The sequence below is a fragment of the Mustelus asterias genome, chromosome 25 (assembly GCF_964213995.1).
Source record: "Mustelus asterias chromosome 25, sMusAst1.hap1.1, whole genome shotgun sequence".
Classification (NCBI taxonomy): domain Eukaryota; kingdom Metazoa; phylum Chordata; class Chondrichthyes; order Carcharhiniformes; family Triakidae; genus Mustelus; species Mustelus asterias.
In genome coordinates, this window is record NC_135825.1 from 45,417,956 (window position 1) to 45,431,681 (window position 13,726).

The 13,726-nt window shown below is 46.3% G+C and overlaps 1 protein-coding gene across 4 annotated transcripts in view; it reads left to right on the forward strand.

The window, feature by feature from the left end:
- Positions 1-12,853, forward strand: part of LOC144511943 (sodium-coupled monocarboxylate transporter 1-like) — a 673,058-nt gene extending 660,205 nt beyond the window's left edge. For all 4 annotated transcript variants that reach the window (XM_078242431.1, XM_078242429.1, XM_078242427.1 and 1 more), the window contains 3 exons: positions 6,517-6,620; positions 7,709-7,800; positions 9,824-12,853. In XM_078242431.1, coding sequence (XP_078098557.1) covers positions 6,517-6,620; positions 7,709-7,800; positions 9,824-9,955 — 328 coding nt within the window. In that variant the 3' untranslated portion in view covers positions 9,956-12,853. The remainder of the gene's footprint in view (positions 1-6,516; positions 6,621-7,708; positions 7,801-9,823) is intronic.
- Positions 12,854-13,726: the final 873 nt, after the last annotated feature.

Below are 13,726 nucleotides of genomic sequence, written 5' to 3' on the forward strand. Positions count from 1 at the left end.
AGAGTGCAGAGGAGATTTACCAGGATGCTGCCTGGTTTGGAGTGTCGGTCTTATGAGGAAAGGTTGAGGGAGCTAGGGCTGTTCTCTCTGGAGCGGAGGAGATTGAGGGGAGACTTAATAGAGGTTTATAAAATGATGAAGGGGATAGATCGAGTGAACGTTCAAAGACTATTTCCTCGGGTGGATGGAGCTATTACAAGGGGGCATAACTATAGGGTTCGTGGTGGGAGATATAGGAAGGATATCAGAGGTAGGTTCTTCACGCAGAGAGTGGTTGGGGTGTGGAATGGACTGCCTGCAGTGATAGTGGAGTCAGACACTTTAGGAACATTTAAGCGGTTATTGGATAGGCACATGGAGCACACCAGGATGGTAGGGAGTGGGATAGCTTGATCTTGGTTTCAGATGAAGGTCGGCACAACATCGTGGGCCGAAGGGCCTGTTCTGTGCTGTAATGTTCTATGTTCTATGTTCTAACAAAGACTTCAAATGCAATGGAGAGAGTTTCAAAGATTTCAGCTTGCTAGGAAGCCGAAGAAACATCAAATCAAAGCCGTGTGTGTACATTGGGGCTGAGTGCATAGCTGTGCAGAAAGGAACCCACCTCCCCATCAGGTGAAATTGAAATCTCCTCTCTGGCAGAGGACTTCAAAGGGGTCTGCTCACACCTGCAGCTTCTGACAGGGAGAAAGGAAAATCTCTGCTACAGAATGGAGTGCTGCAATGTTTTAAAATCCAGCCAGGTGACCGGGGGGCATGGAGATTAAAGTGACATGGCCGCTTAGAATGCAACCATTGATCACAGGGCTGCATGAAATACCATGCCAGGAGTGATCTTCACATCTACCAGGGCTAGAAGGGGTAGTCAGCTATGACACCCCCATCCATTCAGAGAGTGGTGAGGTCAATACTTTAGCCCACCCAGCCACCAGGACCCTTGAAGGATCCATCTTCTGCAGCCTGGCAACAGCAGAGGGGCAAATGGCCATGGAATCTATCTCCTCAAGCCCCCTTGGGGCCCAAGGTGACAGACCAGGGGGGCAGTAGGGTGTCAATGCACTGGTGACACTGACAAGGTGTGCGACGTGAAGGGAGGCTGAGTGAGGGGTCTGAGGGGGAAGGGGGGGAGGCTGTGTAGAGGTGGCTGAAGGGAAAGGGGGGCTGTGTGGGGGGCTTTAAGGGGGAAGGTGGCTGTGTGAGGAGGTCTGAGTGGGGGGGATGGGTCTGATAAACGTAATGCCTGCGTGGTTTGCGAGGGGTTGGGGGATGGGGGGGGTGGTGGGGGGGGGGGGGGTGGTCTTGGGAATGGTTTCTCTTATTTCTGAGGGGGAGGTGCTTCCTCAACCCTCTAGGTCCAACATGCCAAGTCTTCACTTGTGTGGATCTACACAAAAGCTCATGCACTGTAGCTCCTGCTAGGTAGGCTGATGAATAACAGGAGGTATTTGAATTGGGCTTCAAGCCCACCAGTTATATTTAATGAAGTTAATTTGAATTGGGGCTGGCAGGATGGGCTGGGAGCATCGTGATGCGGGCGCCAAACCCGATTTTTTTTGCCCACACCCATTTCTCCGGCCATCGTGATACTCACTGGGAGTTAGCGGGTCTGGAGAATCCCCTCCCCCCTGAAATCCCCTCTCCTTCCACCTCTCCAAACATTTTGGCCCAGATCTTTGTCCCTTGATTGGGTTTGAAGAGTCAGGAGATTTCCTAGTTCAGGGAATTGGACATTTAAAAATGTCTGCCCGCAGATTGCATCTTCAGTTAGGGGATGGCTGGAACAGGCTGGAACAAGAGACAGAACGGACAATCCTGGGACAAATGTGCAAACTGTAGGGCGCAAAGGTGGGCTGGGATAAAGCTTGTCACTATGTCCCAGCATTGTGCTTAAATGCATAAAAAATAATAAAACAAAAAACATTCTCCATCCCTCTCCCCTCATCACTCCCTATGCCCAATCTATTCCAACATATGCCAACCCATGCTCCGCACCAAACCAGCATGGCTCCCTGTATGCCAAGTCATTGCCCCCCAGCCCAATACCCATAGCCTCAATCATGTCCCCCTCAACCTTCTCTGCTCTAAAGAAACCAACCCCAGCCTATTCAGTCTCTCTTCATCGCTCAAACGCACCATCCCAGGCAACGTCCCGATGAATCGACTCCACACTCTTTCCAGTGCAATCACATCCTCCCTATAGTGAGTTGACCAGAGCTGCACACAGTTGTCCAGCTGTGGCCCAACCAAAGTTTTGTTCAGCTCCAACATAACCTCCCAACTCTTATAATCTATGCCACAACTGATAAAGGCAAGTGTTCCATTTTCCTTCTTAAATACCTATTAATCTGTCCTGCCACCTTCAGGGATCTGTGGACAAGCACCTTCAGGTCCCTCTGTTCCTCTGAGCTTCCGAGTGTCCTGCCATTCACTGTCCCTTGTCTTGTTACTCCTTCCAAAGTGCATCACCTCACACTTTTCAGGGTTAAATTGCATCTGCCCCTGATCTGCCCATCTGACCAACCCGTTTATATCTTCCTGCAGCCTGAGAACTTCTTCCCCACTATTAACCACCTGCCAATCTTCTTGTCATCCACATACTTACTTCTCATCTCCCCCACACGCTCATCAACATCGTTCATATATATCATGAACAATAAGGAACCTGTGTTATGCCATTGGACACCAGCCTCCAGTCACACAAACAGCCTTCTATCACCACCCTCTGTCTCCTACCATTAAGTAAGAAGTCTAACAACACCAGGTTAAAGTCCAACAGGTTTATTTGGTAGCAAAAGCCACAAGCTTTCAGAGCCTTAAGCTCCTTCTTCAGGTGAGTGGGAATTCTGTTCACAAACAGGGCATAAAAAGACACAAACTCAATTTACAGAATAATGGTTGGAATGCGAATACTTAAAGCTAATCAAGTCTTAAAGGTACAAACAATGTGAGTGGAGAGAGCATTAAGACAGGTTAAAGAGATGTGTATTGTCTCCAGACAGGACAGCCAGTGAGATTCTGCATGTCCAGGCAAGCTGTGGGGATTACAGATAGTGTGACATGAACCCAATATCCCGGTTGAGGCCGTCCTCATGTGTGCGGAACTTGGCTATCAGTTTCTGCTCAGCAACTCTGCGCTGTCGTGGGTCGTGAAGGCTGCCTTGGAGAACGCTTACCCGAATATCAGAGGCCGAATGCCCGTGACCGCTGAAGTGCTCCCCAACAGGAAGAGAACAGTCTTACCTGGTGATTGTCGAGCGGTGTTCATTCATCCGTTGTCGCAGCGTCTGCATGGTTTCCTCAATGTACCATGCCTCGGGACATCCTTTCCTGCAGCGTATCAGGTAGACAATGTTGGCCGAGTTGCAAGAGTATGTACCGTGTACCTGGTGGATGGTGTTCTCACGTGAGATGATGGCATCTGTGTCGATGATCCGGCACGTCTTGCAGAGGTTGCTGTGGCAGGGTTGTGTGGTGTCGTGGTCACTGTTCTCCTGAAGGCTGGGTAGTTTGCTGCGGACAATGGTCTGTTTGAGGTTGTGCGGTTGTTTGAAGGCAAGAAGTGGGGGTGTGGGGATGGCCTTGGCAAGATGTTCGTCTTCATCAATGACATGTTGAAGGCTCCGGAGGAGATGCCGTAGCTTCTCCACTCCGGGGAAGTACTGGACGACGAAGGGTACTCTGTCCACCGTGTCCCGTGTTTGTCTCCTGAGGAGGTCGGTGTGGTTTTTCGCTGTGGGACGTTGGAACTGTCGATCGATGAGTCGAACGCCATATCCTGTTCTTACGAGGGCATCTTTCAGCGTCTGGAGGTGTCTGTTGCGATCCTCCTCATCCGAGCAGATCCTGTGTATTCGGAGGGCTTGTCCGTAGGGGATGGCTTCTTTAACGTGTTTAGGATGGAAGCTGGAGAAGTGGAGCATCGTGAGGTTATCCGTGGGTTTGCAGTACAGTGAGGTGCTGAGGTGACCATCCTTAATGGAGATGCGTGTGTCCAAGAATGCAACCGATTCCGGAGAGTAGTCCATGGTGAGTCTGATGGTGGGGGGTGGAACTTGTTGATGTCATCATATAGTTGTTTCAGTGACTGTTCACCATGTGTCCAAAGGATGAAAATGTCATCGATGTATCTAGTGGACACACGCATCTCCATTAAGGACGGTCACCTCAGCATCTCACTGTACCGCAAGCCCACGGATAACCTCACAATGCTCCACTTCTCCAGCTTCCACCCTAAACATGTTAAAGAAGCCATCCCCTACGGACAAGCCCTCCGTATACACAGGATCTGCTCGGATGAGGAGGATCGCAACAGACACCTCCAGACGCTGAAAGATGCCCTCATAAGAACAGGATATGGCGCTCAACTCATCGATCGACAGTTCCAACGCCCCACAGCGAAAAACCGCACCGACTTCCTCAGAAGACAAACACGGGACATGGTGGACAGAGTACCCTTCGTTGTCCAGTACTTCCCCGGAGAGGAGAAGCTACGGCATCTCCTCTGGAGCCTTCAACATGTCATTGATGAAGACGAACGTCTTGCAAGGCCATCCCCACACCCCCACTTCTTGCCTTCAAACAACCGCACAACCTCAAACAGACCATTGTCCGCAGCAAACTACCCAGCCTTCAGGAGAACAGTGACCACGACACCACACAACCCTGCCACAGCAACCTCTGCAAGACCTGCCGAATCATCGACACAGATGCCATCATCTCACGTGAGAACACCGTCCACCAGGTACACGGTACATACTCTTGCAACTCGGCCAACGTTGTCTACCTGATACGCTGCAGGAAAGGATGTCCCGAGGCATGGTACATTGGGGAAACCATGCAGACGCTGCGACAACGGATGAATGAACACCGCTCGACAATCACCAGGCAAGACTGTTCTCTTCCTGTTGGGAGGCACTTCAGCGGTCACGGGCATTCGGCCTCTGATATTCGGGTAAGCGTTCTCCAAGGCAGTCTTCACGACACACGACGGCGCAGAGTTGCTGAGCAGAAACTGATAGCCAAGTTCCACACACATGAGGACGGCCTCAACCGGGATATTGGGATCATGTCACACTATCTGTAATCCCCACAGCTTGCCTGGACTTGCAGAATCTCACTGGCTGTCCTGTCTGGAGACAATACACATCTCTTTAACCTTACTTAATGCTCTCTCCACTCACATCGTTTGTACCTATAAGACTTGATTAGCTGTAAAGACTCACATTCCAACCATTATTCTGTAAATTGAGTTTGTGTCTTTTTATGCCCTGTTTGTGAACAGAATTCCCACTCACCTGAAGAAGGAGCTTAAGGCTCCGAAAGCTTGTGGCTTTTGCTACTAAATAAACCTGTTGGACTTTAACCTGGTGTTGTTAAACTTCTTACTGTGTTTACCCCAGTCCAACGCCGGCATCTCCACATCATTCCTACCATTAAGCCAGTTTTGGATCCAACTTGTCAAGTTACCCTGGATCCCATGCGCTTTTACTTCTTCATTAGTTTCCCATGTGGGACTTTGTCAAAGGCTTTGCCGTGATTTAAATAGACAGCTGCATCCATGAATCAGCAGGCAGAAACCCCACCTCGACTCCTGTCCTGGTCTCTGGAATATGGGAAATGCCAAGTTCAGGGACAGAATTTAGAATTATAAGCCATTTCCTGGATTTCTCACATGACAGAAAGCCTCTCCATGTGCCAAAACTCCAGGCCTGGTGTTGTCAGTGTAGGTACATCCACCATGCTGCCAAGAAGAGAATTCCAGGATTTTGACCCAGTGACAGTGAAGGAACAGCATTATAGTTCTAAGTCAGGATGGTGTGCGGTTTGGAGGGGAAATTTCACGTGGTGGTGTTCCCACGCTGGCCTTGTCCTTCCAGCGGTCTTGGTTTTGTAAGGTGCTGTCTAAGGAGTCCTGATGAGTTGACGCAGTGCATCTTGTGGACGGTACACACTGCTGCCACTGTGTGTCAGTGGTGGAGGGAATGAATGTTGAAGGTGGTGGATGGGGTGGCAATCAAGCGGGCTGCTTCGTCCTGGATGGTGTTGGCATCTTGAGTACTGTCGGAGTTGCACTCATCTTGGCTAGTGAAGAGTATTCCATTACACTCCTGACCTTTGCCTTATGGACCAGTTTTGTAGACTCAGAAGGTGAGTTACTCTGTCTAAACTGGTGGTTTCTGATCCCAGATCTCCACCTTCACAACCGAACTTTTCACTCTACTAAGAAAATTTCCATTTCCCAAAATTATTATTTCTATTGAGGTGACCAATTTAGTCATGGACAGTGTTTATAGTGTGAGATTGTCCAAATGTAGGACACTTTCAGGCAGCAGAAAGCTTGGTGTCCATCCCTTTCATCCAGTTTCAACATTTGGAAGAGCAGTAAACGGACCAATTACTCTCTTCAATTAATGTATTTCTTCATTAATAAGGCAGTGTGCTTCACAGTACAACATCCTATAGTCATTGCCATACTTTAATCCTTAACTTCAAACTTCTTCTCTTCTTCAATTTCAGGCCAGCAATTGCAGACACATTGTATTCAGTCTCATATCTTTACCTGAGCCCATTAGGAACCTTGACTGTCTTGATTCTTGGCCTCATAATCAGCTTGCTGACAGGTTGGTGCTTCCTCTATTATACATATGAATTATACCAGATTAACTGGTAATGCTTTCTTTTAAAGATGCAGACAGAAACATTGGTCTTAATTTCAGTGCAATAAAGAACCAACAAAATGGAACGAAGAGAAGTTGTCTTAGGCAGCCCTGTCCAAATATGAACTGCTACCCATCCTGAATAGGAGCAAATTTGGAGCTTCAAACTTCACACTAGATCCCTCTGAGAATGACACTGGCATTCCATATTTGGAGTTGAGCCATTCATGGACCCAATGTACAAAACCTAGCAGGAGTTAAGGTTTCAGAAGAGTTCAGTTTGCTCGGTCTGAACAGCCGGGCGAGTGATTTACTTGCAGGCTTATTTCTGATCTGTGACCTTTGGACTTGATATGTTAATTCTGTTTCTCTCTCAACAGATGATGCCATACATGCTGAGCATTTCCAGCATTTTGCCTGGGATTCTCCCCCCAAAAAAGTGCCCAACAGGTGGGAAAGTGGGAGAATTTCCCGCCTGTTTTTTGGGTATACTTACCTCAATGAATCTCTAACATCTGTGCATCGCAGAGTGCCTTAGAGAGATTCACGCTGGTAAGAAGGGGACAGGGCCTCATCCCGCTGAAGAAGCCAGCAGCCTGGTGCCTGATAGGCAGTGCCAGGGTTCCTTGTGGGCAATGCCAGGGTGCCAGGCTGGCACTGCCCAAGGGGTACCGCCCCCCTAGCCCCAGGCGCGAACCTGATTTCTCGGCTCTCTTGCGATCTTACTGGCTTGCCTCACCCATTAGTTGGGGAGCGCAACGGTGAGATCACCCCCAAAATGTTTGTGAAATTTTTATTGTGGTACTTCTTTTAAAGGCCTGTCACAGGAGATTTATGAAGATGTTCCGATAGTCCAATAGAATTACTCAGCCAGTTTCTCCCACCAGGCAAATCATTTGGCTCCTGCTGCTGCTGATGTGGCTGTGATCGGCTGTTTGCTCTGTAAAAAAATCAGTCGTGAAGCCACGTCAGACTTCTTCATTCTCAGTGAGTTTTTGGAGCTGATGTTCCTGTCATGGAATTGATGTGGACCTTGTTTTTGATTCTCACAGGAGGGAGGAAGAATAAAGTGGACAAGAAACTTCTGATCACAGCAAGGAGTCTGTGCTGCTTCAACTTTGCCAAGAAAAGTGTTCAATCAGAGGTACTTGACAAGGACAAAAAGGCAGACTGAATTGTGCTTTCCACTTTCAGGAGTGTTACGACTACATTAGATATTCTCTCATTTCAGTGTCACTGGTCTCACAAATAATAGTGTCCCTTGTGATCTGGAGTTGACCTTTACTCCAATCAGATGATAGTGTAGCCTGGAGGGGAAGGGATGAGAGGGCAAGGATTAAGATCTGGGATGGGTTAGTTTGTCACTAATTTTTCATACAATAGATGAACAGGCTAATGAGGAGAGTGGATTACTAATTATTTTGCAGTACTCTTTATAACAGACACACGATACACCATACTATCGGTGTTAGTGGGTTAAATCCACTTTTCAAGTCTGCATTCTGATTGAACCCAGTCTTCATTCTCTAAGGTTGACTTCCTCAGCAATCACCCAAAATGGGCAAGTATCAGTTCTTTCTTAGCTGAACAGGAAGACGGGAAAAAATCTGTCTGGGGACTGAGCTACAGAACAGTGGACATAGGTTTTTCCATTGGGCACCAGTGTCCAGGATTCAGACATTGGCTGAAAGATTTCCCCAGGGGCCTTTACTAGTTTTCAATCTGGTCATCAGCAAAACCCAAATTGGTGTCCTCCACTGGGATATCAACTCCTAGGCCAAGCATCCACTTTCCATCTACCCAGGCCAGAGTTCTCAGAGTGAGACTAGAGACAATTTAGAAAGACTGGAGAAATTTGTTTTTTTCTATCCTAGAAATGACTGAGAGGGATCCTTAACATGAAATGTATCAAATAATAGGCAGTTAAAAATAGTATCACCAAAACACAGCTCCAAGTCAAATCATGACAGTAGGACAAGGGGAAATCAGCTCAAAATAGTAAAAGATAAATTTAGAATCCTTTATTGGGAATTTCTTTTTCCCATGAAGAGTGCACAACATGTGAAATAAACTTCTCGCAGGTTTGTTGACATGAGACACCTGGAATCTGAAAAGGCTGAAACTGATGATGGAGAACTCTAGTGTGTTTGAGTTAGTAGACTGACTGGATTGACACTTGCAGATTGGGTCAAGGGGGTTCCTTAACTGAACCTATCTTGTGTTCCGAGATGTCTTCTGGGTGGAATGAACTGTCTGGTCTTCCACAATTCAAGAGGATATAATAGCTGTCATGAGACAAGTCAAATTAAAGAATGGCTGCAGATTTGATACCTACTGCAACTTTTTCCCATAATTATTAAAACTTCAGACTTGTGAGGCTAATATGATGGTAAGCATTGAAAATGCACAGTATCAAGTCTGGCACATAAACCCAAGGCCTGCGAGACTCACGAGCTGCCCGCAACTCCCCATTCTGGCCAGTAAACACAAAGGGCACTGGGGGGCCTTCACACATACTGTTAGGAACAGGCACCATAGACGGACCCTAAGATCTTGAAGGAAAGCTCCACTGCTTGGCCTCCCCCATACCTGTGTTCCCTCAGGAAATTCTCCTGGCACCCAATAGACAGCAGCAGTCCTGGCATCTTTGTGCCTTGTCACTATGCATTTAGTTAAAATGAGTTGATGTCACAGTACTTGGCAAGTCTGCCCACTTGAGGGCAGCAAAGGCAGGCTGTTCCAGGATGAATGTGGTAGAGCTGCAGTACTATCATATACCCAATGGAGGTGTTGCTGAGCACACCAATGACTGTTTTCTGGTGCTTCTCCACCACCTCAAGATACTTAGCGGTACTGCAGATTTTCCTACAAACTGAAATATATGCTGAAACTTCCTTGGCGTTTCTCCAAAGTGGTCACCTGAACTTTGCTGGAAGATCAGTGGAAACCCCAGGTACATCATGTGACTCAGATTTACACTGAAATAACTGTTGACCAATTTAGGAAAAGAACCTGAGGACATTCCTGGCAATATGTATGAGTAGGGCAGATTCCAAATTATATGAATAGATGGAATTTGTGTTTCTCAAAGGTAGTGGGTTGAAACTGTATTGTATTGACTCTCTGTTAGCCCCTGACTTTGCTCCATTTCCTCTTTGTGCCCACAGACTGAGATCACCAAGGAGACATTAGATGGAATAGCTGACACAGGAAAGGACAACCCCACCTTCAGCGACCAAGAACTCAACTTCAGCGATCTGGAACTCAAGAATCAAATTCCATCCACAACACATTTATAGAGAGCACGTAGACCTTTCCTGATAAAAGTGTAGTGAACCAGTCACCAGGCAATGGGGGATTTCATTTCTCCTAACTGCGTGCATTGGGTAATACTGTGTAAAATCGCTTTGTGCAGTGTTAAGGGTCAATGGTTTGAAAATTCCACAGAGCTGTTCCCATCCTCCCCATTACTCTTATCTATAGTGTAAATGAAATTTACTGCACTTACTGTCCATTCCCACCAGCAAAAGCAGCTTCACTCACCAATCAGCATCTTTCCCGTGTTCAAATTGGATATACTTACAGGGGGAATCTTACCAAAAAATAGCAGTGTGTTGTTTTTGGCAAGACAGCCAGCATGTTTCTCTCCAGGGAAACACGTCAGTTTTCTCGCCACATCTTACAAAACTCTGCCAAAAAAATCAAGGGGGTGCATTTCACACGGTGATGCGGGGAGCGGGGCCTCAACACACCAGCAAAACCCGGCTGCACAGGGATTGGGGTGCCATCTTTAAAGGGAGGTCCAATCACAATCTGAGTAAACCTCCCCACCCCCACAGCCATAGAAGTCGCAAGGCTCCCTTCTCCACCCCCAATTGGAGTCGACATTTCTCTCCCCTGGCCCCTCCCCCCTCACAATTATTGGCCCCTTTTCCTCCCCCACAAATTTGGAGCTGGCACCCACCCTCCCCCCACCCCCAACGACCTTCACCGGCATCCCCCGGCCCACAGCAAATCTGAATGAACCCTCCCCCCACCCCCATGAGGCTCACACTTGGGCCCACCCCTTGGCACAGGTTGGCACCTGTAAATGGTATGACATCATGCTGGCACCTGCTGAATATCTGGTGGGGTGGGGGCAGGGTGGTGGAGTCCCAGAGAGAGTGCTTCCTGGGGTCTCGTGGCGTGTTTCATGCCACTCCACCTGCAAGGGGGCGACAAGCTCAGAACTTGGAAATTCACCGGCGCGAATTGCGCTCTCTGGATTTTGAGCATGTGCCGCCATTCCTGTAGACGGAGAGTGCGACCTCAAAATCGCCCCCTACATTTCCCCGCACAAAAATCCATCTTCTACAGTGTTGACCACTCATTAATAATGACCCTGTGCAAATTTCTGTTTACATCTATTTTCAGTACCTCCCAATCTATTATCACCACAATACAGCCCTCTACTCCTTTAACAATGAAAAACTAAGTTCCCAGTAAAAAACCCTGAGGAACACCATTATTTATATTCTAATTGAAGCACACCCATTTTTCACTATTTCACTATCTCCTAACAAATCCTGCACCTACTTCAATAGGTTGCCTCCAATTCCACGCACTTTATTTTTTCTAATACTCTGTTGTATGTAATCTTATTGAATGCCTTCTAAAAGCCCATGTAAACAACATCCACAGATATTGTCTTATCAACAGGGATGACAGTGGCTGAAGACAAAAGAAATGTGAATTTTTTTGTGACAAGGAATCTTAGCACTTTTCATGATCAATAGTGAAATGCAAATGTTTGTGGGGCATTTTAAATATGTGGAATATTAAACTTCAAGTGGATAGTAACATCAATTTTCACTTTCTTTACCTCTATTACTGCTCAGACCGAACCAAGTGAATTGTATCAAACTACCAAAGTGACCTCTGCATTTCAGCATTTAATGCATGTAATACAGGATGAAGTTCATACTAACAACGGAACATGATTAAATTGAATTATGTAAACGTGAAGAGAAGCAAAAGTCTGCTCATTATCATGCCCAATAGAAAATACACAAATTATTGTTAACACGATTAGATAATTCCAGACTGTCAGTGAGACAACCTTCAACCAATCCCCATCTACACTACTTTTACAACTAATAAACAAAGCAAATGAAAAATAAAAGCCAATCTCTACCATGCCATTACAATTTCTCTCCTGGCTTTGCTTGCAGCAATGTTCCGGAGATACACCTTTCATTCCTGGAGACTCAGGGCAATCCTAGTGAATACAAAGTGAGGAAAACCCGCTTGATAGCTTTTGTAGACCTTCCCTTGTCATTATTCAAGTATCTGTTGATTTTCTCTCCAATTTCTTTGTTCCTTGATCCTATCCTTCACTAAGTCTTCACCATTCAAAAGGACTCCTCAATAAAATGATGTGTATTCTTTGAAACAGGGTCTACTATTGAAATGCTTGAAGTGAATGTTTGCCATCAGAGCTGATCCTGTTATGCTAACAATCCGACCCCCAATTGGGTCTGGATCTCGAACATAAAATCTTTGCCAATAGCATCAGCTTTAGGATCAGGCTTTAGTGTCCCATTGAAGCTTTAGGGTTGATTCCTATTGGTTGAATTGAGTATCAACAGAAGGCAACAGATATTTTGATTAAAAACAAAGCATAAATTTATGAAGCCAAGCCACCACGACTGAAAACTGGCGCCAGTTTCAACCAGTCAAGACTTGACTCCACTGTTCCCTTGTCATTACCACCACTCACCACCCGGCCCTCATCCCTGGCCTGCTTAACCCCATGTTTCACCAAGTGGCCAACAGCAGAACATACCCTCCTGCTGTGATAGACGGCAGCTCCCCAGAGTCTGTTTCTGGTCTTGTTAACTACAGAGATTTTCCAATTTTCTGAGATTACTCCCCAGCTGTGGCAGCGTTGAAGGTCAGGAAAAAAATTAAAGGGTGGAATTGCATTACTCAAAATTCAAAATTCTGCCAAATGGTTGAAATTTCTCATCCCTGTATCTATCACATTTGTTACTTCCTCAAAACTAAAATTAACTTGATCAGCCATGATTTACTTCATATAAATCTACCTTGACTCTCTGATCAGCTCACGTTTGTCCATGTGCTCAATGACTGCCCCTAATGGCAGTAAGATGAGGAGCTGATGGCTTCTCATTCTTTGAGTCAACGCTTAGTTTTTTCTGAGGAAAGCCTTTGGAAACACAAAGAGGAACAAAAATAACAGCAATCCTCTCCTAGCAACCAGCTGGCTCAGGGGTAGGTGTGTGTTACAAATATTACCATTCCATGAGAAACAGCAACATTCTTCAAGCTCCATTTCACTGCTAAACTTCCTCAACTTGGATTAAATGGTTTCCCGAATGGTGCTAGCGGTTACCTCATCTGGCAAATGGCATTGAATTGCTTGGGGACTTCTTCTCAGGAAGCAGGGGCAGTTGGCTACCTTCCAAACTTACACTATTCAAACTATATCTGCATTTTTAGTTCTGTTTTGGATGTCTTATCCTGCATTCTCCTAGCACACAAAGCAATCTGTGTTTGGGGAATGTTTATTTCAATGAGCAAACTATCAAAATCTACTAGATTTATTTCTGATACACAATTGTGCTCTCACATAACATGATTACACCACCATCGCAACAGTGGTCTTTACATTCCAAATGATCTGCCCAATTATTGACTACACTTCTGGAAAGCTGGAGACCAGAATATTCAATCAAACCAGCTGCCACGTCAGAGTGGCACAAACTATTTCTCTCCGAAGTTTTACATCTGCAAAGCTTACACCTCCCCCAACATTCAGGCAAACATTGAGTTAAGCTGCAAGATTCCTTGCCCTTGGAAAAAACAACCTGAACAAGTCTGAGCCGGCACCTAGCAACACACGACCTTGTTGGATTCCAATGCACCACCCACTGCCATAGACCTGTCCCACCCTGTTCACCAGCAGACCGAGTACACTGTTCCATTAAGCTTATGTGAAACCAAATTCCTTCTCGTGATACTGCAATCTCAATCCTGACTTTACAGCTCTCCTGAATAATTTATTTAAG